This window comes from Bombus affinis, chromosome 4, assembly GCF_024516045.1.
Source record: "Bombus affinis isolate iyBomAffi1 chromosome 4, iyBomAffi1.2, whole genome shotgun sequence".
Classification (NCBI taxonomy): Eukaryota; Metazoa; Arthropoda; class Insecta; order Hymenoptera; family Apidae; genus Bombus; species Bombus affinis.
Window position 1 is genome coordinate 178,740 of NC_066347.1, and position 27,664 is coordinate 206,403.

The 27,664-nt window shown below is 30.3% G+C and overlaps 2 protein-coding genes across 3 annotated transcripts in view; one reads left to right on the plus strand and one right to left on the minus strand.

Annotated features, from left to right (window-relative positions):
- Nucleotides 1-989: 989 nt before the first annotated feature.
- On the plus strand, nucleotides 990-4,404 carry LOC126915230 (WD repeat-containing protein 74). Its single transcript, XM_050719703.1, has 8 exons — nucleotides 990-2,191; nucleotides 2,377-2,524; nucleotides 2,609-2,704; nucleotides 2,773-3,079; nucleotides 3,171-3,268; nucleotides 3,374-3,575; nucleotides 3,680-3,952; nucleotides 4,051-4,404. Exons 1-8 carry the CDS (start codon nucleotides 2,134-2,136, stop codon nucleotides 4,138-4,140), a joined length of 1,272 nt encoding a protein of 423 aa, XP_050575660.1. The 5' UTR covers nucleotides 990-2,133; the 3' UTR covers nucleotides 4,141-4,404.
- LOC126915223 (serine-rich adhesin for platelets) overlaps nucleotides 4,370-27,664 on the minus strand; it is a 133,164-nt gene continuing 109,869 nt past the window's right edge. For both annotated transcript variants that reach the window (XM_050719682.1, XM_050719684.1), the window contains exons 9-16: nucleotides 26,240-26,288; nucleotides 8,780-8,917; nucleotides 8,411-8,563; nucleotides 8,153-8,331; nucleotides 7,867-8,070; nucleotides 7,638-7,784; nucleotides 7,430-7,523; nucleotides 4,370-7,327 (exon numbers count right to left, since the gene is read on the minus strand). In XM_050719682.1, the coding sequence (XP_050575639.1) occupies nucleotides 7,047-7,327; nucleotides 7,430-7,523; nucleotides 7,638-7,784; nucleotides 7,867-8,070; nucleotides 8,153-8,331; nucleotides 8,411-8,563; nucleotides 8,780-8,917; nucleotides 26,240-26,288 (1,245 nt within the window). In that variant the 3' untranslated portion in view covers nucleotides 4,370-7,046. The remainder of the gene's footprint in view (nucleotides 7,328-7,429; nucleotides 7,524-7,637; nucleotides 7,785-7,866; nucleotides 8,071-8,152; nucleotides 8,332-8,410; nucleotides 8,564-8,779; nucleotides 8,918-26,239; nucleotides 26,289-27,664) is intronic.

A 27,664-nucleotide genomic window follows, 5' to 3' on the forward strand; every position in this document is an offset into this window, starting at 1 on the left:
GGTCTTTAATAATGAAAAAAATACTTATATTGCTTAAATACTTAAATACTCATATTATAATATAATACTTATATTATATAATACTTATATTATATTATATTATATAACATTTAGTAAACATTAGTTAGATACAGAAAAATAATGATAATATAATCATAATAATCATATATTTGAGATGGAAGTTGGTCTGTATTATCATTATCATGGTGCCACTTTTTCCTTCCATGCCTTCTGCTATTCTATTCACTGTGAGTCAAGTACGCGATTACATTAAGGAGAGCGAAGAGACGGTATTTTTACATGATGGCGTCATACAACGAATTCTAACTTCTCGATTGAAACGTCTGCTGCAGACAAATTAATCAACATTGTCAGGTCACTAGGAGTCTCACCTTCACCACGGTAGTTGCCAGACATTTATGTATAATTTTGTCTCTCGAACTGAAACTAAGATTCCTGATGCGATGTTATCACATTGCTCGACACAGCTAGTAATAGAGCCGGCTATGACCATTGTCGTATATAATTAAAGATAATTTTGCGCCGGTACGAACTGGGAACGTGACAATTTGCTTTATATAAATGGTGAAAAATGACGAAAAGTAGTTTAGTTCAGTCATTGAGTAAGCTCAGTGATTTACTTTATATGATTTACCTTAGATGCTTCCATCAAAAGATTGCATTATTTAATTTTGTATTTACAAAATCCTAACTTCTCGATCGCAGCATTCTACAGTAGTCGATTTGTAAAATACAACTTCAGATATTAACAGTCTTACTCCTTCCACTGAAGTTTTTAGATCTGTGAATATAACCGTAATGGGGACCGAGCATAAATTTCATTGCCTACAGCGAGGTGTGTAACCACTTTCAGAGGACCAGGAATAGGGTCACATGGTGTTTGCAGCGCCATTCGTCATCGTCTCAATGAAGTATACCAAAAAGTGGAAATGAACCAGTTAACAAGTTACGCCAATTCACTCTTACTAGATTTGAAAATGCGTCAAAAATATGAAATAATTTCTATTTTATTTATATTGTATTTAAACACATATGCAACAACGATAAATATTTTTCATTTACTTACTAAGCAATGAATAAGGAATAAACCGCTACCGATATTATATTTTGAACAGTGATAGAGAAGGATAATCAGTATATATACTTTAAATACGGGGTTGTAATTGAACTTTGAAAAAAGAATTTTTCAACAGGCCAAATTTACATCATTCTCAGTCCCGTAAAAAGTTTGAACAACTTAAGCATATTTGGTTTCGCATCAAGCATAATTTTGAATAAACTGTGTAAAAACACTTGCAGAAATACAAAACTTACGAGGACTTCTGTCGCAAAGAAACAGTTGAGGATTACTTCCTACGACCAATGTATAGAGAAGCGACCGAAATATACTTGAAAAGAGAAATTAATAATAAAAACAAACGAGTCAAATCAGCTTTGAGCGACAAGCCTATATATGCAAAAACGGAAGAAGTACGTTTTCAGAGATAATTTTGTAAAAGAACCGCCGCAATTTTATCGCTTCCAGTGATGTCTCCAGTTTGTGGAGAAACGATCAGACATAATAAAATGAAATCAGTGAATAATAATAGGTCATTTGCGATAACAATAGTTAAAAATGGAGAAATATAAAAAAATTTGTAAACGGGACCAATCGGTGGATTAACCCTACAAGATGTAAAAGTTTCATTCTAATAGCTTAATCCAGTAAAAAGCAATAAAAAACATGCATAAAAATTAGATCTTTGCAGTAGACAGTAGTTGACAATAAACAAATGTAAAAAATTCTTTAACGGAATCAACGGAAGAACATGAAGTATAAGATGCGAAAAGAATTGATCAAATTGTTTCGAAGAAATCGGGGAACGTACATAAAAAGAAAGAAAAACAATATCTTTATCGAATTGAGATACTTTCGGTCTTTTTTGAAGTCAGTATAAAAATAAGACTGCGCTTCCGCATTCACAACCAATCACCAAAGCGGATCCATATACCACGGAGCCCGCTTCCAGAAAACGGCTTCAATCTTTGTAGTTATTATTCGAAGCCTATACGTATTCGTATGTTCATTCTTGCTATCGAATTTTATTATTTATAAAATTACTTTTAATCAAAATGAGTACAAAAGATAATTATGATATTTATGTTGGCGGTAAATCTGGAATTTTCAAAGGTAATTATAAATACTTAATTCTAACATTATGTCTACTTTAATTTGAAAAATTGGATGTTTTAAAATAGGTTAGGAGGATACATTAACCTAAAAAGATCGTTCTTATTTTATGTACGAAATATTGTATTAATATTAATGGCAGTTAAATGAAATATATAAAATTCAATTGTGCATTTTATCGACAGGTGTAAGGGTAGATAAAAAACAATGTATATCACAAAATATACAGAATTTGATTTCCATAACTAATAACGATGAGGTTACAACAATGTCTTGGGGTGATGATGAGGAAAGAGAAATTTTGATTGCGTGTGGTGTGAAAGACATTAGGAGGTCATGTATAATAAGTCATTTATCAATTATACTGAAATTTCATTTATTATTTATACAAATATCATAATTTCTTTTATTTTACAGTATAAAAGTTTATGATACCGATTGTTCAACATTTACATGTTCCTTCTTTTGCAATATTGGTGCAGGAAAAATTACTGGCATATCTCGATATAATGAGTAAGTAACTTTTAAAAATATCAAATAATATTGCAGTGTATAATTTTAATATGAGATCTTATTTACAGAGCAATTTTGTCTGCTGTACAATCAGGAGAAATAAAGCTCTGGCGATTTGAAGAAGAAGATGGATTTTTAATGAATGCTGGTAAAAATTTAGATAAAATGCGTCATTCGAGAATAAATAAACAAATAATAGCTACTGGAGGTCAAGAACATGCATTAAAATTATTTGATATAGAAAAACAAACACAAATATTTATAGAGAAAAATGTACCTCCTGATTGGTTACAGTTAAGGGTTCCTATCTGGATTTCTGATATAGATTTTCTTCCTGGTACAGAAGAAATTGTTACAACTAGTAAATACGGATATGTAAGATCTTGATTGATATATGTATGATTCTAATACGTAGTTGTTACATTATGTAAACATTTTTTCATTGTACAAAAATGAAACTTTTAAGGTGCGTTTATACGATCCAAAATCACAAAGAAGACCTGTTATAAATGTTGAAGTAAAAGATGCAGCATTAACAACTTTAACTGTGGTGCCACAAAAAAGGTATATATATATATATATATATATATAATGTACATAAAAAAATGTAATGTATATTTTTTAATGGATATCATATATAAATATGAAAAATTGATTATCTAATTGTAGGCAGATTATAGTTGGTTCTGGCAAAGGTACAATGAATCTTATAGACTTAAGAAAACCAGCTAAAGTGTTAAATACATATAAAGGATCAGTTGGAGCTGTAACAGGAATAGCTTGTAGTAGAATTGAACCTTACATTGTTAGTGTTGGTTTAGATAGATTTTTGCAAATACATCATATTAATACAAAAGAATTATTAAGAAAGGTAAAAATAATCCAGTATTGGAGAATTTTATATTAAAGAATAGTATCTATCAAGTACTTAATTTAATCAAGTTGCTACTTATTATATATTGTTCTATATTGCAGGTGTATTTGACGTCAAAAATATCGTGTATGTTGTTACGTTCAGAGTTTTCGTTTGCTATAAATAAAGAAATTAACGAAGAAAATACACAACAGTGTAAGAATAAAACCACTAAGAATTTTCAAGGAAAACAGCAAACTATACAAAACAATTCAGATTCTGATTCAGAATATGATATGTTATTTGACAAAATGCCAGTAATTAGTAACAAAGAAGATAGATCAATAGAAAAAAAGCAAAGGAAAGCAAATCCTTCAAGGTTAGATAATGAAATTGTAAGTGATTTGTTATATTTTTTTTTCTTTTCTAATTGATTTACAAACTTCAATTAATGAAGATAAATGACAAATTCTTTTTATTTTTTAATGTGCAGATTTTCCGTAAACATGAACTAAGGAAAAACGAACCGTCAAAAAGACAGTATAAGAAGATAAAGAAGTCAAATTCATTAATAGAATTATAAGTAAGATAATAGTGATCACGAATTATCAGCATCTAATATTAATTATTAGCATTGTTCACAAGTGATAATAAAAATCTTTTTGTACTTTCATATGTTTGATATATGTCATATCTTACAAAAATTTTAAAAAATTTGTATTAGATAGAAAATTTTAAAGATGTTAATACATATGTATAGTATAATATAAAGATAGGGTAAAGGCATATAGAAATCATTACAAACAATGAAATAAAATGTCTCAGTTACGATGTATTTTGTCACTCAGCAATTCGTTTTTTTTTTTCATTTGTACCTTACATGTACAAGGGACATGAATAATACGCTAATAGCTTTTGCCCTGGATATACAGTACTGCGACGCGACTAAGTGTACTGTCTAATTATTCGATTAATTCTTTTTATTGTACAATTTATTCTTAATACCTTGTCTATAGTGTTTTGGTTCATGAATGCAGCATATACCGACTTCAATGGTTTCTCACACAACAGTAACAATGTTTTCTGTTAACGTTACATTAACTTATGCTTTCAACTACAATATGTAATAATATTGAAATCGGATGCGCTGCAGAATGTAGGCTACTGTAGATTTCTTTACGTCTAAAAACTAGAAAACCAGTGAACGTGACAACTTGTAAAGTTGAAACGTATTTTGTACTAAAAGGAAATAATATTCGCAGCTATAGCACACTAAATCTTATTCGGCTACAATCATTTCAGCTGTACAAAAATCATTGTCCCCTCGCTACGCCTCTTGATAATTAATACTAACGTAAATTTGCTTTATCCTGACTGTGCTCTCATCTGAAATGGAATATTTATTCTTATCCTTGTAAATGTACCTAGGAATAAACTCACTAAATTACAGGCACTGTCCCCTTCAAGATTCAAATAGGTAGTTTTCATCTATATTTCTGTAGACGAAATGGAGCTTTGTGCCAAAAAGGAAAATATATTCCCTGGCACAGAGGCCACTTATATACAGATTTCCACATAAATGTAACACATGCAGATATCCTGCATAATTTATAATTCCACCTCTTCTTACATGCAGTAAGCGTAGAATGAAGTCTGTTTCAAGCTGAAACAGTATTTTTTTAATAAAATTTTTACAGGAATGCTTTCTGCCACTCATTTTATAATTTGTTATTTAAACAATATACAATATTGAGTAGAGTTTCTATTTCATATAATTCTCAAGTACAGTTCAATATTGGTGCTTGTTTAATCTTTGTATGATACTATTAATTTTATAAATATTTACGAGAACCAATTTTCGCAGTTTTCGAAATAATTTCTTTTAACTAATCATCACTTACATATAAAAAATAACAACATAAAATACAATTATAAAATTTTTCATTTACTGTATTTCTTTTCGAATGCCAGTCTCTTTGTCAGTGATTAATAACATATTGAATTTAGTGAGAAATCGTAAAAATTTTAACATGTTCTCTTTTCAAAAGGAAAAGTCGTGAACATATTAGTTAATTTATAAGAATCTCTTGCATATAAAGCAAACACAAACATAGAAGTATTTAAAAGAAGCGCCACTAAGTAAAATTATATGTATGTGTATACACACAAGTCTAAAAAGACTAATATGTTCGTAATTAAATAGTTTCATAAATAATTTGAATGAAGTGCTGCAAGTATTTTTATACATTAATTAAAATATCCGTGACAACGCATATTAGTTGTGGAATTGTTCTTATTTTTCACATTTTGTAGGCCTTTCAGTACTTAATAATGTATATTCATCTCATAAATGTTATTTCTTAAAAAACGTACATGAAATAATAACATATAAATTTAACAAGTATTGCTTTCCTGTAGTGAAATATTTCATGAAGCTTATGTAGAAGTTAGATGATAATACAATTAATTTCGAACATTTTATCTACTACCTATGTATTTTATTGTTTGTTATTCATTATCTGCACACTACTTCCATTTTATCGTTATATCAGAGTTAACGCAAGATCAAAAGCACCATGTTTTTCTCTTTTTTTTTTTCGTTTTTTAAAAATATCACATGCTGTGCAATCGTTTAAAACAAAATCATTTATTATGCATATCAGTTTCTAATATTCAGACATCCAACGTGACAGTTCATAGATAAGAAGCTTTTTTATAGATAAACATACAGGATATATGTACATGTTTAGACGTTTGCTTAACACTGTATTTCGTTCCTGTCAGGAGAAAGCATGGAAGGCCTCTGTAAAAACGAGGTCCATATTTATTAATTATGGAGCACTCTTTGACATACGACTATTCTGTTTTATGTCTTCTGCACATTTTTCTATACTATATGAGTAAAGTAAATTACTTCATAATCTTTGATTTGAAATAAAATACAAGGATACCAGTATTAGAAGTGTAGTAACATCATAAATCTAAAGGATGCAAGAAACTACTATTTGTTTCCTCGAAAATTCTACTGAAACATTCCCAGTGTACGATTGAAGAAAGGGTGTACAGAATATCATACCCTGAGTAGATAATGGCGTAGCAATCGTTCCTGGCAAGAAGCTCGAACGTTTACGCTGAGTAGCATTTGTACCATAAAAAATTAAGTTTAATTATTTTATACAGTATAGAGCATCGCATTATCGTTTTGTCACGTCCAGTGAAATTCATTTCATTATTTTCACGCGTTTAACACGATTACATTATTTTAGATAACAGTTAGTTTTGTGACGTAAATTGATCGAACGAGCGAAGAACAATTTTTCGCATATTTTTCCTAAGTTCTTAAGCATTGTACACGCAAGCATTAAGAACAAACGAAAAACAAGCTCAGTCGTACACTGCTTGTTGTCGTTATCTTATAACGGTTTGACGTTATAGTCAAACAATTGATTCACAATTTCATGCTTAATGGCATGTTAAGATAATATTGGCTCAATCTCCTCCTGATACGGCTACTTCCCGCCACGCAGATTCTTGAGACTGATTTACTAAAGTTGACTGAGGTTCAGAAATATCTGATGCTGCAGGACTCAGCGGTGGACTAGGTGTTGCGGGTGCTTCTTCAGATTGGTTTACTTCAGCTGTATCTTGTTCAGCTTCTGTTTCACCATCAGGAATGGAAGCCTCCGATTGCACAGAACTCGGAGCCTTTGACATAGAATCCTGTGCTCTTAACGATACAGAACTATCTTTGTTGCTACTGCCATCTTCACCTAAACATTGATATTTGTTCGTTATTAATACCTTTTAATCTTAATAATATTAATGCTGTGTACTTTTGTCTTGAAAACATGTAAATTAAGATATATTCTTACCACAAGGCCTAAGAACGAGGTAGAAGAGTAAGTCGGATAGAGAAATTATACCGATCACTTTATCATCATCATCAATCACTACTAACCTATGGACCTAAAAAAATTTTATACGACTTATAAAATCTGTTATATTTAAAATGTACTGCAATGAACAATCGATAATCATTTCTAACATATTATTTTAATATGAAAAATATGAAGATTATACCTCTGCTCTAACAATTCTCTCCATAATAGTAAATAGGGTTTCATCTAATTTACAACTTTGAACTCCTTCAAACCATTCATTACGATGCTCATTTGCTTCTCTTAATGAAATATCTAAATTATTATATGTTTTTTCTGCAGCTAAGTTCTGTGAGAATACAAAAATAACGTATTAGGTAATATTATTAAAAATAAAAGTATAGTATTTGAGACTTATAAAATTCACTTACAATAACATCAAACTTTGAATAAATATTAACCAACTTTCCTTCAGTGTCAATAATTGGTAATGCAGAAACTCTCCTTTCAACAAATTTCTTTAAAGCTAAAATTATGCTAGTTTCTTCTGTTGCTGTTTCTATGTTCTCAAAGGTACCTATCCTTAGATCCCTCAATGTTTTACTGGTGAAAGATGGTTTTGGTAGCTCGTGTATCTGTTAATGAATTATTCAAATAAGTTATATATGCCGATAAGTAGTTTCTTTGATTTTACAATTCTTCTTGTTTCATACTTACATAAAGAAACAGGAACCTAAGGATTCGTTTGTGTGTCAAAATATAGAGAACATTTCCAGTATCTGGATCTATCACAGGCAAACGATGAATTCTATTTTGAATTAGAGTTTTAATGGCCTCGTATAAAGATGCATCTGGGCCAATGCTCACTAATGGATGCACTTGATCTTTCAAGACTTCTAAAATGATAAAATTTCAAATATTTATATTTTTGAACATATATAATCTATAGAACATCTATCGATAAAAAATATTTACTTCTCCATGTATCTAATTCATGTTCTTCTAATTCATCCATTGTTACAGATGGGCTGGTATAGTACATCTGTAAGATTTTTATAAAGTCTGTTATAGTTAGCATTCCAACAAATTCTTGTCTTGAACTGTCCCATAGTGGTGCAGCTCTCACACCTGTATATAAAGTTATTTATGTAATATACGATAAAATAAATAATTTTATCAGTAATAAATACAAAAATATCAAAAATAATTTGTTAAATATTTACTAATGCATTAAATGATGTAGTAAATGTAAATGTTTCCCATAATAAAAAATTGATTTTGCGCAATGAAATGAAATAATGATGATTAAAATGCTATACAAATATATATAATTTTGCAACTTACCATTGTAGACGAGAGCAAAGAAGGCCTTCTTGACGAGGAGGTGCGTATCAAAAACAACTAATTTAGCGCTGGTTGGTATTAGATCATAACACTTGTGAAATTTGAAGAACTTTACGAAAATCTGTGATTCGTCCTCCTCTGAAAGTCCAAATAGTTCACAGTAGAGTAACGCTTTTTGGTTACGACGTAGCATCTTTATTTTTTCATGCGATGTCACAATGTTTTTACAATTTACACAATATTTTTCGAATTACTTTCAAGCCTTATCAGCCGGAACGAATTATTATAATATTTAATCTACATAACAAAAAAGTTGACACTTGACACTTTTACATACTCAAATAGTTTAATCTTGATAAAACAATACTTTTCATACTTGGGAGTTACAACCTATATTATAGACATAGTCGTTATGGCTATGACTATGATGACCGTGATTTCGTGGTTGTGACTATATTATGATAGGTTATGGTAACAAAATTCGGCGCCGAATCAAAAGTCTTGGCGCTACCTTTGAATATATATAACAAATATGAAATACAGTTATGTCAAAATAACAAACGTACGAGAGAATCGCTTATTAGAAATGTGGTACTGAGTATCATAAAAATTTCTTGTTTAAATTTTTACAAGTTCTTCTAAGTAGTATACTTTTAATTAATATGAAAAAATCTGTGTGATGCCATTATCAATTAAACAGTGTTGCTTGTTACTTACTTCACAGTGCATAAAAACTAGTTTAAGTTTAAATGATATTAATTTTAATCTTGATATTAATCTTTTGTAGAGCTTATCGTATAAAAAACAAACAGAATGTAAATACAAGAATATTGTTTTGCATATATAACTCAAAATATCATAATATTTTGAATCAATGTCCTGATTTTGTCCTGATACAATTTTTTCATTGATAGAGATATATAACATAAGATATTTAAGAATTCGAAATAAATGAAACATTCTGTATATCAGTGTACCACTTATTTGTTGTTACAAAGTAATATACGCGTAATATATAGTTGTAATAACGTAATATACGCAGTTGCTTCTAATAACAAGGAAGTAAGGTATAACGTTAGCAACACGTAGCATAGAATTCCCTTACTCAGAGCTAGAGCATATACATATGTATGCAATATGGCTGTAAAGTTTCCATGCATTATGACGATTATTAACTGTTTTCGTATGTATGATATTTATTTCGTAATAAACGAAATGAGAAAAGAGAGGGTAATGAATGAGGGAAATAATAAAAATAATTTTGCATCAGATATTAAAAATTTTATGACGCGAATAAATGACATTCATTGTGATATTTGTTATATCAATTCAGACGTTACATGTATCTAATTATGGTTTCATAAAAATGTATGAAATATAAAATATAAATTAATTTCTTTTTTCGTTTTATGCAATATCATATTGTATTTTAAGATAATTTGACATAATAAGGTTATCATTCGAATAATATCTCTTTGAATAATATAATATATTGATAATAATATTGAAAAAATATATGTACATATTCTCGTCGTTACCATTTTTTATATTGATATATTAATATTATAACAAGTCTTTCTAAAGTATTCAATTCCGATGAAAATATAACAATTTTATATAAAAGGAGATACTTTTATGTAATCAGTGTTTAAATGATAATATACAAAAGACGTACATGTGTACTTTTACATGGCCTAAATGTACTAATAATGTTTTCTCGAACAATCCCATTATCAAAGTATTAATAGTAGTGAAATAAGAAGTAGTAATGCACTGAGAACTTTATTTTAACTTTAAGATAATAACACACTCGAGATATTGCTATGTTAACTAACTTTTAAAAAAGAAAGACACTTTGCTATTAAACCATTGAAAGGAACAGTACATATCATCATAGATATATCAGATAACAGTTATCAAGATTATAAAAAAATAATAGACATACCAATGAAAAGTCTATGAAATTTTTCCAACAAACGCGATATGAGTTGACGTGAAATTTGAAAATAAAATGTATCGAAAATCAAATGAAAATTTGAAAACTAAAGATAAAAATTGTACGTCTTAAATGTGGTAAGTACGAATCGATAAAACACAGATTGGACAACATGTTTTAATATCGGGAACAGAATATGAAACGAAACAGTTACCATTTCTATCATTTTGTTCACCCTTGAAAAGCAAGCAACAGCTTTTTCGAGCACGTGCAAAATCACAATGGATAACGGGAGAAAGAGAGAGAGAGAGAGAGAGAGAGAGAGAGAAACAGAGAGAGACAGAAAAGAAGAAAAAGAGAAAAAGGGCGAAAAGCGAGGAAAGCTCTCGAGGACGCAAATATACAAGATATGAAAGAACATAGCAGCAGCATGGGAGAGAAAAAGAGTAAAAATACTGGAAGAACCGCAACAACAGTGTCAATAGGATGAAGTGCTGTTGAATAACAGCTTGTGATAGAATAAACTGGATCTGTGGGTGTCATATGAAGTGAACAAAATTCCAGTTAAATTCCGGCCATTCAGATTATACGTATTCTTCATGAATCTGATCACCTTTTTTCCTTAACACGATAACTTTCTTCCATCTTAAAGGTAATTAGAAGTGCATAAATGAATAATAAATTAAAGTCGTCTTCCTGTACACTGTACACTAACACGTTATAATAATTATTTTGCTACAAGTTAAATGAAATTAAACTAATTCTCTTTAATCAAAAGTATTCAGATACTTATAGAAATCTTTTATCAATATATTATGTATTATGTTGAAATTTGATTAGCACTGTATATTACATGTTTAGAATGACTATTCGTGTTGTATACTAATTTTTTACTAAATACATTTGCAGTACATATCTTTTGACTTCTATATACCTACATACAATACATTCATAAAAAATTCTTATAAGTGTTCACATACATATTTCGTGAGTCACTATATGTTACGTGGCATAAATGGTTGAATAAAAAAACTCGTTTTCTCGATTAATTGTAAATTACAGAAAAATCAAGGCTGTGGCACCGACATTCACCGTACACATATAAACCATACACATGTACATATGTAACACTAATACACAAATATGTAATACTAATTTTGAGAATCAACACTTTCAATTCACTGATACTAACACTAAATTTGAATCGCACGAGAGATTCTTTCACAGGTAACATAGACTTTCCGAGATTCACAAAACGTTCATTAAAATATATTTTCTATACCACTATAGCAGAGATCATTTTTTTAAGCTATTCCATACACATTTCATATTACTTGTTTGTCCTTCCGTTTTCGTTCAATTTTACTACGCATATAAAACGAATAAACGATTACGAATCGATTGGTTGATAATAGAATTGCATGGGAAAATAAAGATCCTATTTGCTGATTGTGAGGTCAACTGTAAGTATACCAACGGCCCGTAAAGCGTGTAATAAATTGAATATGGAATATCGAGTAAAAATCATCATACATAAAAATAAATTCTTCGCTAAACGAATTCTCTGTAAAGAGAACATGCATCTATCTATCGTTAAAGAGATCGCGTTGTAAATTCAAATCGCTATTTTTTATCAGAGACTAAAGTACAAATACACTAATGAAAACTAACGAAGAACCGTGTGATGAACTGAATGAACCGAACACGTAAAAATTGATGAAACCTTGGCCAAATAACGATTGGTTCGAATAACGATAGGTGAAACTATCTTTTGATAAGGTGATTGTATAGTAGATTTAAGAATTCAGATTTTGATTAAATGTGAATTATAAATATCCTAACGAAGGCTCGCCTACTATGTTGGAATAAATTGTACGCGTGCTGGTTAGAGAAACGTTCACTACACGGGCTTTCTGTACAAAGATCATGAAGCTACTGACTGGCGAACACTGTGCGGTACAGTTAGGCTGTCGTTCGTCCTCATCATGTTGTAAATATACTGATGAAGACAGCGATGGTGAATAGATTGGGAAACGTGTCAGTATAGTTAACAGAAGACGGTTTCTCAAAATGAGTATTCAATTATTACGTCATGAAACTCTCAAGGCCATCGTTAAATCACCTTTAATTGCTGATATTTGGTGGCAACTAAGTGATTACGGATTTTATCAATATCACCTAATGACAAAATCTGCAACCACTTGGTTGCCAAAAATCATAAAGATATACGAAAATTGTTTTATGTTGAACAATTTGCAGATTTCCCTAATAATCACGAACGAAATATGCAAAATGCATTTTTATTAAAAATTTTTCACATCTCCAAACAAATTCTTAAAATTTAAATAGATTAAACTTAAAACAAATTTTAAATATTATCCGAAACTGTAAATATACACGTATTATATAACTATGTACATGTTTTCACTATATACCAATTTAGAAACGCTAATAACTACAATGTCCTTAACATGTTTAGTGCTCGGAATAGGTAGGTACCTGGTTCATGTTTTGCAACGCGACGCGACGTGCAACGATCTGAACGCGTCACATGCGTTACATCGATTTTCCTGTCTTTCGTTTTGCACGATCAAATACAAGGAATAAAAGTCGGAATGATAACTACGTCGTGGTTATTACGCCAATTCTCCAGTCAGGAAATTGCCGTAATTTGAAAATACTCTTGACGTTAAAATGATTCGTATGAAATCTATGAATTAGAATGACATTTTATCCTCCAGTAGTCGTTACAAGTTACAGTCTGTCGGCAATTCCAGTCGCAGAGTTGAACCTTGTACTATTGAATTTTGCATTTTGTGCTTCAATATTTTCTCGTTAGCGGTATCCATCTCTCTTTCTAGACACAATCATTGAAAATTTGATTTCTCTAGCGTGATGTTTTAACAGCGTGGTGAAAAAAACTTCTCAATTATTAAATTTGGAGGCAGTAAAATTGATTTGTTTTGATTAATTTCCAATTTCATGTTCATACGAGTTTCTAGTTAACAGTTGACCCGGATAACAGATTAAATGACAAATTCGCATAAAATAGTATCATCCATCGGGTATTGTACGGTTTCAAATTACGAAAAACGCCAGTGACAACAATTCTATCAACGATAACGTTCACTCATAACGATATAAACTTTTATCGGAAACGACACTCGGAACTCGAAATATCAAGCGTCGGATAGCGAAATACCTTTTTTGAGAATCCAAGCGAGCTCATCCTCGAGCGGTGGATTCTCCACTTCAAACTCCTTGATCAGATCTTTCGAGTAAACAGGATCACCGTCTTCGCTCCACCAGGCACCCGTGACCTTCCTCAACGTGGCACCGGCTCCCTTAGCATTCGAGTAATAATGCAGGGCCAGCATTATTTTCCATCGTCACTTTTCGTGACCGGACTTTTGCCCCTGATATTGATTCTGTCCGCGGTGACATCGCCTCGAAAATTTCTATCGTACTATCGATTCGCTATCTACTCGAACCACAACTTGTTCGAGATTTCATCATCGAAACGCCTATCTTGGCGATTTAAATCAATGATCAAGCCCTTTTTCTTATTGAAGTAATTTTTATTAATTATATCTATATTTGTTCTAATGCATACATTTAGTTTTTCTTTTCTCTTTCCCTTTTCAGGAAATCTTATTCCATGTTTAGACGATTGATTGTGACGTTACTATGACTAGTAAAAAGTGCGAGAATTAAATTAATCATTGTATGATGTATATGTATCTGTATATAATTGAAACGGGATTTCATAAAAGTTCCAAATCATTCTGTCAATAGTTGCTAAATCTGAACGAAACTGGTTCAAAATTTTCGTTATTTAATCAGTAAATTCATTCTGCGAAACCAACTAAACACAGAACTTGAGTTCTCTATGTATTGTATTTGTATTTGGTTTCTCCATGTACATTGACTAGCAAGTTAGACCGACTTTTGAGTTGTCAGATGAATTCTTCGTCTGATTACAATATCCACAATGCTAAAGAGGATAAAAGGAAAATATTATTTTCGGTAATCTGTAATGTCGTAACAAGAAGGAACTGGCGATACACACACACACACAAAAGAGAGAATGTTTTACGAGGCTCAAATTGAATTCCACCGAGTTTTTCGATTATCATTAATTAATTATATGGATTTGCTTTACAATAGATCTTTTCCCAATTTTGCTCGGGGATTATTGCAGAAGAGAAATAATATCATACTACCTTTTCATAAAAGCTTTTTTACAGCTTTTTCAGTCTACAATTGTATCTAAAAAAAGAAATGTGAACTATAGATTTACTAAGATTTGTAATTTTAAAAATTTTAAAAGGAGGGAAACAAATGTAATAAAATTCGAATATCGATAGTTGTAGAATAATAAAATAGATTAAATAACAATTGGTAATGATACAAAAATAAATCAGTAATTATCTATCGATAACATAAAAGTATGTAGGCATTATAATTCAAAGATATTAATGAAAATTAACGATAATTATAGATATTAATCTATAATAATAATTCCTATAATTATCTCCAAGTTCTAAAATTAGATAAAATAAAATTTCCTGCATCGAAATATGTTTAGTATTTTTCCAAAACGCTGCAAGATAGCCTTGTTTTTTTTTTTTTTTTTTACTTATACTGCGATTTTTAGCACCACATAATATATTATCCTTTGCTTGGAAAGCTGAAATATTGAATTAATAATAAAGAATAATGCAAAAAATTCAATTGATTAAATAACAGAAAAACATTTACTTGATTCAAAGCTTAGGCAGAGAGGTAAAGTTATTAAAAAGAAGAAAAAAGTTATACAGAAATCGATATTTCGGCTAAAAGAATTACAGCAATTTTTCAAATGAATCTTCGATACCGAATTGAAATTAAAGTGGAATTAAAAACTACTAAATGTTAATCGCAAGATGAAATTTCAATTCTGTTCGTTAAAATTTAGGATGTTTTTGCTGGTGGCGAAAAATTCATCGAGGATGCAAATAAATTAATCTGGGTTCTGATAAAACCGAGGGTCGAAATAGAGTTTACTTGGCCCATGACACTTGAGCTATTGGACGAATCATGACAAAAAGTAACTTGACGAACTTCGAATTTGATGCGCACATCTTTTACATTGTAATTTATGATCCAATTGTTTGGTTGAATAATGTTTCAGAAGATCTATAGATATTTCTATAAGTGTCCAACTTTATTGTTAGGATAACGAATACTTGTTTTATAAATGATAACTTCCTCCTCGAGTCTACCAGTCAATTGAAACATGTGGATTTTTACTGGCACCCAAGAAGTGCCACATTTTTACTATAATATTCCAATATCTTATTGCGATATTATTGATTGGAAGAATAAAAGTTTTGAGGGATAATTTAAGCTATATTTAATAATAAAAAATAAAAAAATAGAAAATATATTTCATTTGCAACTGAAAATAATAGAAATATTTAATATGTTGGAATAGTTTGGGAGATGAAGCAATTTGTCTGCAAATTTTCGAGGATGCGTTCATTTAAGAAGGACGATTATTTATAGTCTAGGATCAGCTGTATACCTCCGCGATCGATATATCTATGCGTAGAGTAAATGGTATTTGAAGAAAGTGAATACAATCAGCGAAACGAATTTCTTATTTATGATAAGTTGCTAAAATAAGATCAAAATATTATTATGCGTGGAGGATCTATGATCTATGGATCATTACACTTAACGTAAAAATTCGCCGAAAATACTGAGTTTAGCGAGAAGAAATTTTCCAAAAATTCCAGTAGGAACCCTTGACAAAAACACTCGAATATGATATCGAAATGTTGCAAATGCATAACTTATAAATAGGAACATTTTCATTGCCAATCGGTCGGATATATGATGGATAATTGACAGTTGGACCTCAGTCAAGTGTAAGGTGGTCATTCTAATCACAATATCTCACCAATAGATCTATCTCAATACCTCTCACGGCAATTATTATCACTCGTGTTTCTCATATACATATAAACATTTAACACGTACCTAACCAACTTAAATATCTTGCTAAAAGAGTCTTGATAATCATACAACGATTGCAATTTTTCACAAATAAAGTTATTCGAAACAATTCCATGTTGTAATAAAATCTTAAAAAGATTATATTTATATTATAATTTGGAAAATATTAAAATATTACACCACCAGAAAGGTTCCTTCTACTTTTTCAAAAAGAAAATTATCCATGATAATCCCATGTTATTATAACATTTAGAAAGTATTACGTTTATATTTAAATTTAGAAAATATACAAATTATATCCCTCCTCCCCCCAAGAAATTCTTTTATCTTTCCGCAAAGGAGCGTCACAGGAAATAATGTTATCCATATTATGACCAAATTTAGAAAACGTCATATTTAGATATAAATGTAGAAAATAATATACCAAATGATTTCCTCTTATTTTTCCAAAATGAAACGATAATCTGGGATTAAATCGTAAGTATAACGATTACGAAAAGGAATAAGTGCAAGAGACCATTGGCAGTTGGAAGAGTTTCTGGTTTTCTAGGCTCTCGAGGATCGTCTTAATGAACCAAAGTTTCACCTGACAACTCTATATCCGCAATAGGGTTACTCTCGATACCAATAATCATCACTCTTTGACCGACGACGCGTCGCAAAGTTCCTCGATTCCGTCGCTGGCGAACCGAATAACCGTCTCCGACTACTTCGTGTCTTCCTTCTATTGCCGACCACCACCTCATCGACGATGCTCGTCATCGTCATGGACGATCGTGCCAAGAATAACTCCACACGAAAGCTGATGTTCATGCCAAGAAAAAATTCAGTCGAGATTCCTCTATCTTACATTTTGAATTTCCCTATTTCCCTATTTTCCTATTTCCTATTTTCCAACTCGGCTTCATTCCTGTATCTTTAATTATAAAACATGTATATAAATGATGCGTTAGACAGATAGATAGGTCGATAGCTTTGCGATCTGTTGCTTTTCTTTGTCGTCGAAGTAAAATAGTATTGTTTAGATTGGATCATTGGATGAAGTTGGATCGAAGCAATAGTTGAGTTAGAGAGTAGTAGATAGGCTAGCTACCTGATCGATAGCAATGCTCGAGATGCTCGAGTAAATCTGGCGATCTACCAGCAAGGGGCTCGGCTTGTAGATTCCTCTTCTTACGATGTTACTCGCATATGACGATCGTTTTCAAGGTAAAAACTGCTTGTTTACTATTACGATATATTCGCTTTCTCTCTGTTGGTTTATTTCAAGATATTTCAATTCCATGGCTGTTTTCTTTTCTATTTTTCATATTTTTATCTTGTTCAGGTATTGAGTTGTATTAAAGACCCAGGTGTTTCGCTGACAGTAAGTTCACATTATTCCTATGTGGACTACGAGAAAGTGTTTATTTTCATTTTCTCGAATAGTTAGCCTATCTAAATAAGAATTTTCTTCCTTAGTGAGGTATGTAAATTATAAGTTAACTTGCATATTCACGTGTTTGTTGAATATTACTGTTGGTACTGTATAACTTGGTTTAAGTTTAAATAATGTAAGAGGCAAGTTATCTCCTTGAATCATATAAAATACAGAAGCTCTGAAGAAGCTATTTAAAAAATAGATAACTAGCCAAAAGTGAGTTTAAAATAAAATAAGAGGAATGATTACTGATTACTTCATGATCTAAAATTTGACTAGAATAAATTTTTTTATTATAAATTAGAACGTTCCAAAAATAATGAAACACTAATCGAACATACTTTAATCGGAACATCATATGCTGCTAGAATTATCGATTGCCTCGGTTTAGCAACAAATACAGTCACGTGCATAGTGACGGTTAATCGATAATAACCATTATCATGATTATTATTACACAGTGCTATACGAGATCCGGCTTCAACGAAATGCTCGAAGAGAATGATTCAATGGAGTCATTTGTACTCTACAGATAATTGCCCCTTGAGGAACATGTTGCAATAATGATTAAAACGAGTAGAATTTATTCAAAATAAGCATTTAACATTGCGCCTGCTTTTGAATATTGCAACAGGTAAAACTCTTTACGTTTTACGCCTAACATCATGCATTTTATCGATTTCGCGCCATATTGCTAATCATTTTCATATTTATAAGGTGTTTAAATTAATTTGGTGCCTGTTTTACGTAACAAAAAGATTTGCAAAAAGATAGACAAAATACGACTCGATGATTATATGGTGCACCTTTTATAGAATAAAATAAAAGATATACAACTGCAGAACAAATTTTTCATCTAGAACAGAGTTATCATTGATTAAATGTAGAAATAGCAAATGAATTTGTACACGCAATAAAAAGACATTCTTTTTAGGCAAATAAGCCGCGTAAGTACAAGTCAATGAGTTTTAGAGACTTGAACTGCCAAAAATATTTTGCAAGTTTCTGAAAGGAATTTTCGTTTAAAAGATACGTATCCTGTATTTACATTTTATTTACAGCTGAGTAAGTAAATACCAATCGATTTCCGTGAATAAGTAGATCCTTATAGCTCGTTTCGAAGAGTTCTTTGTATTTCTGACGTTTATCATTTTTATTAATATTTATTAATCAACTGTTATACTTTTTAACAGAATTTTCTAACACTTAATAATAAAATGTTTCAGTCTTCCATATTTTTTCTTTGCAACTGAACAATACGACTACCAATTTGCTAAAACGATAGATTTTAGTGCTTTTGTTTTTGCAATTATCAAAAACTATACACAATATGTGATTTTGGCACAATACAATAGGACCTCATATATAACGCGATCAGAAAATAGCCACCGTGCTCTCATATAGCCCAATTGCAAAATTGCTTGAAAACATTCTTATATGTATGTATATTATGATAGTACATTTGAAAGGAGCAAAAGCATATTATTGCCTTGCCTTCAACGTACAAAATAAAGTATCTCTACATTTTATTTAAAATCATGATTCAAATAATTATAATATATAAATTATATATATATTTTTCATTGTACCACTTTAATTATAATTATTTATACGCAGAACATTTATTGTATTGGACAAATTGGTGGTTGTAGTATCAAATATTCTATTAAATTAAAGATGCTGATATGTATATTGCATTGACATAGACATCCTATATACATACTTATTGTTAGTACCTATACGTAAGTTTAAAAACTGACATTTAAGTTGAAATTAGATTAAAATACTGATAAATATTAAAAGACAAAAGATTAAAGGTAATATTGTATTTTACATCACGAAAAGTTAGATTTCATCGGTGGTATAAAATCGTAATAGCATGATTTATCACTCAGCCCCATCCGAACATAAAGAAATTGGTTATAGACATAGTCAAATTTGAACAGCAGTAGTAAATTTTCCAATGACTTCAACCCAAATCTCCACCTATGTATTTATGTATACATACATATATCGTTGAATTATAAATAAACATTCTCTTAGAGACCACCGTTGTAGAAAATAGCGTTTGAGAATTAAACCTGTTTGAACGAACTGCACGTATATATACCGCCAAGTAATATAACATTTCTTCATACAGCTTCCTAACAAACGAACGATCCTTTGTTTTGCAACGAAGCTTCGTCTAACTTTTTATTCCAGGCTATATATGTATCTCCGTTCTTTTCATATTTCACACGAGACTTGCCGATTGGGTACATGTGCATTACTGTTCAGAAACTTTAATCGCTTGTAGCAGGAAAGTGATTTATACGGTGTTTCAAAAATACAATACCATTAAACATGAACTGGTATAGAGGATGGTAAAAGAAATATGGTACACTGTTTAATCAACAATACACGATGTTCATTTGTGACTTGTTTTTAACCACTTAATGCATGCGATATATACGGATATAGATTATTACCTCTAGTTTAGTTAATTATTTAATTTTTCCATTGACTCTTATGTACTCAAGCTACATCTCCTAAAATAAAATATCTGTATATCTCATGAAAAGTATATGATACACCTACTTGTATTATTAACAGTTATCTTTTATTGTAAAAAAATGTAATCATTTCTATTAATAAATCAAGGAAAAATCTGTACCTTAAGGAGTTAATACTAGAACTATCGAAGTGGCAAAAACAACTAATTTATAATTTTTTATAGAAATTTGGTGAATTTATATCATATATTTTATATTATTACATTATAGGTATACGTTTACTTACAACATATCTTTCATTTTGATTTCTTTGAAGCAGTTACGTATATATATATATAAGTATACCCGTATATTGTATATGTATGTAGGTGTATACCTTTAGTATTAAAGATACTAAAATTTATTATTGCTATGCGATTTAATAGATAATTTCAAATAACTAAATGATTCTATAAAAGGTAGTAAGTGCTACTTTCAATTATTAATGCATGTAAATTCTTTTTAAGGATTTTCTTACTTTCGATATGAAAATAATTTAGACATTCATCATAATCGAAATACCTTGTACAATGCACAAACCACCGTAAGCTATCATCGACTTTAATCGATCAAAACAATGAAACCCCGTTTCTCCAAATGTTATGCAACAATATGTACCTATAGAAGTAGAAACAACGTATCGAAAACACAGCAACGAAGTAGTACAAAAATTCTATTAACTCGCCTCGTCGAGTTTCCGTATTATCGAACGTATACCACCCCATGACCTAGACCCAAATACAAATGTGCGAATGCGTCATAGAATGCAATCTCGCCGACCTTGCACCGGTCAGAGCTTATCCTCTCCCTTGGTTGGTTCTGCCCTGCTTTCATCCATCCTCCTTATTGTTAACCGAGGATTTTTCTACTCCCATTTTATAGTTCGATAAACTACTATCTCCCCTATTTTCTTTCTAACCCCTTGTTTTACTCGCCACTTCGTCTACCATTCTACGGGATGTATCATGAAATCTGAACTTGCTATAAAAAACCATACACGAAACACGAAATTAGTAGTACCAAGCTATAAATATCTAGTATTTTCAACAATCACAAAAGACGTGATAACGCGAGTAGCGTGTACTTTTATCATTTTTTAATACGTTAAACTCCCCAAGCCCACAATCTCTATCTATCCTTGTATATGTATATGTTTCCCATTTCCCTCATCTATACGTGAAATATAAGACTATCGCTACCTACAAATCTCGGTAAACAATGAAAACCTAATGTTTAGTTTTTTTTTATGAAAATATACCACGTACTTCTTCATTTTTGCAACATACAAAATTTGCTAAACATCACATTCGAAAATCACACTCCGTTTGCTATCCACTGCTATTTACCTTCTTTCTTTCATTTTCTTTTTTCCTTCGAAAATTTGTGTGTCTACGTCCCCTTTTCTCTCATTTGTCTATGCTACTATCGGTTTCGCGTATTCAAGAATCAACCCTTTCTATCCGTCACATCTCTTGGAATTTCCGTATCTTCTATCTCTGTTTAACGTAGACGCGAGCGAGCTGGACTCCCGGGAATTCATCGATCGGCTCCATCCACCCACGACAGACAGTGAAATGGAGGGGAGAAGAGGAATACCGAAGGACTCAGTATCACAATTTCAAGGAGCAACCAATATAGATCGTCGAGTACACAGGATAAGCTTCCTGGTTTAATTTAAAGTTGTTTTTGATCGATTCGACCTGGGATATTCGTATCGCAAATATCACCCCCTAAATCCGTACGTTACTGAGTAATTTATCGATTACACTAGCACGTATACGATGGTTGTAAGTACTCATACGGTGTTTCAACATGACGAACAAAAAATTTTCGTTGCTTGGAGTAATATCGAATTTCTTGAGTAGAAAGTGTCGTAATACATACGTATATAGAAATATTTTTCAAGCATAATAATTAACTTCTTAAGAAAAAGATGAGTTAACTATTTAATTAATCGAATTTTCCTATATAATTTCTTTATAGGTCTTGAAAACTAGTTACATAGCTTAAATATAAGGACTAAAATTGTTCTAACCAAAATTAACCAGTCTTTCTTCTCCTTTAATGTTAATTAGCAAAATGATCCGGTTAATAGGTTAACATATTTAAGGTTACGATTTTATTAGATAATGAATGAAATAACAGTTTTCATTAAGATAATAAAAATTCCGCAAATATCTGACAAAATTGAATGGAATACTTCAAAAAGGAATAAGAAATTGAGGACTGTATTTGTAATTTTTATACATGATCGAATGATATTCGATCGATATCGATATTTCTTTCTTTCCAGAATACATGCAAGTCGCATATTTGCGACGAGAGTAATTCAACTCGAAGAACTAGATTTTCCAGAAGAAGCGAAACACTATTTTTCTACGTGATTAAATCAAATCTATGAAGAAGAAAAATAATGTTTATGAAACAGGTTCGAGCGTATTTTTTCTTCATTTTCAGTTTTTACCTTTGGAGGTGAAAATTATCCCCCTTTCTAGTTAGGACGCAATTCACAATAAGACGCATTTATAGAAAACAGCACAACGTCATCCGAATCAGAAAAAGCGAGGTAACTGTTCTCTACCGACCAAAATATGAAGATAAATGAACAAGATTTTCATAATGGTTTGAGCAGTGTGTCTGCAACATTTTCATAGTGATAACTTGAAAATCGTGTTTTTTCGAGTTGTGTAACATTCATTGCAAATGTGCGATATGATGCGTTATCATGTCAGTCGAATTAACCGGTTAACCGAATTACATTTTAATTAAAAACTTGTATAATTATACAATTAAAAATTAAAAAAGGCAACAAAATCCACGATTTATCATTCTTTATCAAGGAAACCAAATTAATTCGATAAAAAAAATTAGTATAATATTAACATTAAATCCCAATTAAAAAAAAATAAAACGAATTAACGGTAAGTCAACCTCAATCCTTGCAAATATGGATTTGATATAATTTATTTCTAACAAAAATGGTACGACTTATTAAAAAATAGAAGGTAGGTATGTAAATAAAAAATGTATGGTCAATTTTTGAAGCATTTTAGAGCTTTTGTGAGTTTATAGGATATATTATATTTTCTACTCGGAAACCCAGCCTGAACAAACTAAATTTCTGTGCACTGCACGGGATGAAACAGCCAGTACATAATTATGTAAAATTGTATATATAGATATATGATTACAGTGTTCTGTTGAATTTCGTTTGCTATGTTTACTCGTTCCTAGTCGGACAATTTTTATTCTCGTCGAGTTAGTGAGTTTTTAACTCGGTTCTCGTTCCTTTCTCTTTGCGATATTGTGTACTTTGAATTTCCTTTTAAGAAAAAAAGGTAATCGCGACGAATGTTTCTTTTTCGTAGAATCAAACATGAGATGGGACGAAAAGTAAGCAAGCACGAACAGTAACTCGGAGTAGGTACTTTGGATGCGAATGCAAATGAAAATTGATAAGTTTTATGCGTTTAATCAACGTCACATTGATTACTACGTATATTTCCTTAAATAAGTGTAATTTCCTTTATTTTAATAATTTTGTACTTCGTTCTCAGTTTGATCTGATTTAATTTAATTTAACGTAATGTAATTTAATTCAACACTAAATATATTAAAGAAATGAATTCGAATAAATTATCTGATATTATAGAACATCCTTGTTAATACGTTTAATCCAGTTCTATCCAATCCATGAATTCTAATTCTGTCTGCAAGTCTAAATTCTACTTCTGCGAATCAATATCAATGTGACAGTATCCACCTTTATCAGGATACTACCAAATCTTTTTACACCTTTCCTTTGTTTACTACCAGTAGAATTGCATATTTTACCCATTTTGCGTTTAATAAGTTTCTTCTTAACTTTTAGGCATTATAAATTGAACGCGAATATTTATGTATAATTCGTGTTTCTCGAAATATAATTTGAAAGATGTAAGTTAGATAGAAAATTGTCTTACTTATTAAATATTATAAAAAGTGTTCTACGATACTTTAGATATTTTACGTATCCTTGCACGTAAAAATCTAGTTATAAAGTCCTATATTTATAAACACTTACAATTGCAATAATTATATTTTATTTTATTTTATTGTGAAATATTAAATGTAGGAAAATTTACGTCATGCAAATATTATGACCCAAACAGAAGCATATTTAGAAACGTAATAAATTACAAATCGTGCTATTAAAAATATTTCTATATTTTATATTACTAAAAATTAAAAACATCGTCAATATCTTGTTAAAATTATTAAAAATTAAGATAATATAAAAATATCGTATTTTATTTATTATTCAATGTACGGATAATAAAGAAATTCCATTAGAATTCTACGAGATTTAATAATTCATTCAAATCCATCCTGCGCATCTTATTTACGAACTACCGCTTATTTATAAATATGTTACCTGCTCCATCGATTTACCAGCTTTCCCCTCTTTTCCTTCGAAAGCTCTCACGAAAGTATTGTATCACCTGACCGTACTCGGTTGTGGGACCAGTAAAACGAGATGGATTGTAATAATACTAATGTGTACAGAGAGAAAAAGATTCGGAAAAAAGGGCAAAAATACTTTTAATTTATTAGCATTAGGATATCGTCACAAGGAGTTTGTGACCTTTCATTGAAAACATTCAATGCAATTTTTCAACAAACAGTTAAACAAGAAGCTACGTGAAAAGCTAAATCAATGTATAACATACCTACATTCGAGTATATATAATCAGTGTATGTATTATATACTTCATTTAATAAAAACTATCAAACTAATTTTCATGTATATATATATATATATTATTCATTGTTATTAATTTCCAATTATATATGATTATGATAATTTCATTGTAAATTTTAAACATTGTGACATCGTTTTATGTAAAAATGTACATATATAAATTGTTTAATCATCTGCATATGTCTATACGAATAACTAGTAATTACTTATAATAAGTCTCCTGGGGATTTAGACAACAGAAAAAAATAATATAATTTCGTGTTTTAATTAACAAAATATTTTGAATCCTATATATATATATAGTATAGGTATATAAATATTATAATACATATGTAGAAATAATGCTATAGTATTTCTAACAAGTCGGGTCGATTTATTACTAAGTAGACTATGGATATTTATGCAAATTACAGGCAGTGATAAAGAATCGAAACTGTTATAAATGTGAGATATATTTCACTTTTGATGCTTTATACACATATGCATTTCCACATTTATGTGTGCTCACCCTTATTCATTTTTGTATATTTGCACTTGGTATAAATGCATGAAAATCTCTAGCCTATTAATAAACTATAAGTAAAATGGAATCTTTTAATCATTTTTTGAACAACTTATCGGAATATTTTTCTATCATTCTGACACATTATTTTACTATTTCTAATTTTAATGCTTTTAGAATATTTTATTCGTTTAAAATCCATATACTACATTATTTATATAAAATATCAATAATCGGTAGAACCTTGAATCCCGACTCCCAGGAGACTAATCGAAGCGCAATGCAAAATGTATAAATGTACAAATAAATAATTAATAGAACGGTACTCACCGAGATCAGAGAGCGAAACTTTCTCCAGAAAAGGATCTACAACGGGCAGCTGAAAATTGAGAATACAAATGAATATTATTGGTTCGTCATAAATGTTATATTGTAATATCTATCGTTTTTATCGTCAATTGTATTTTTCATTTCATCTTAGAATATTACAGTAGAATATTTTTCATCGGATATTTTTCTGTTTCTTTTATTTCTATACAGCAGCCAGAATGATTTTATTAAAACATTACCAACATGGATAATTGTGAAATAAATAAAAAGAGGTGCTCTTACGTCGTTTTTTAATATTTTATGTTTTAATAAATCATTTATAATCTATATAGATAATTCTAGTCACTTTGAACAGTACGAAAACTACACGTGCCACAAAACGTAGGTGTAACTTTAGAATCGAAATTCCTTCCATCAACATACGTATACTGCGACTAAATTAAATCTATATATAATACATATACGACTGCATTAAGTGTACGCATACAGAGCTGCTTTTGCTTTTTTGTAGCGACCACTTTTCAAGAGATAGAAATTAATATTATCCCGCTTTTCAGTAGAAATATTATTTCATTGAAAATTTCCAGAGATTAACTTCATTTAAGTACCTATTTCATATTGAAATAGAACACCCATACTTTCATTTTATAATAGTACAACCACACACTTTATAATGTGCCCTACATAATAAATTTATATAAAATCGTAAGGAATAAATCCCAACTACGTTTTACAGTTTTACTAATAGACTGCGAATCTCTGTGCACTTACGGGAAATTTAAAAGTGTAAAATGTGTAATAATGCAGTTAAGTGATTTTTCCCCAATTGTTTTATTAAACAATGAAAAATTTTTTAAATAGAATGTTTTTGGCATTTAATGTTCAAAATTTATCAAACAGGTTAGGATGGACTTTGGGTCTTTTCAGAGTCAACAATTTTTTAAACGATCGAAATATGTATTTCCTTTTTTCCGTATATATATATATAAATAACTTTATCGAAAGCTAACTGAATTATATTGAAAAAATATATTCTTATTTCTTTTTACGCAGTAAAGAAAAATTTCTGAATTTGATGCTTTTTTAATAAAATAATAAAAAGTATATCGATTTCTCGATTAGAACTCGCTGAATTAAAATAAAGTTACAAATTTCCATAAAAATCCGCAGTCTATTTATTACAAATATCTCTTTCACTTTTATTTGAAGCAAAATTGTTTGTAAGATATGTCCTCAGATATATAGGAAGATATATAGTTAAAAAAATGAAACAATAAGTACCAACGCCTTCTTCAACAAAGATTTTGGACTGAACGGTTGCCTCTTCTTTACGTTCGTCGTAATTTTCGTGTACCAATTCGATAAAATGCCAGACGAGCTGGTACTATGAGCTATGCTGGGACTCTTGGTGACAGTTCCGGTCGG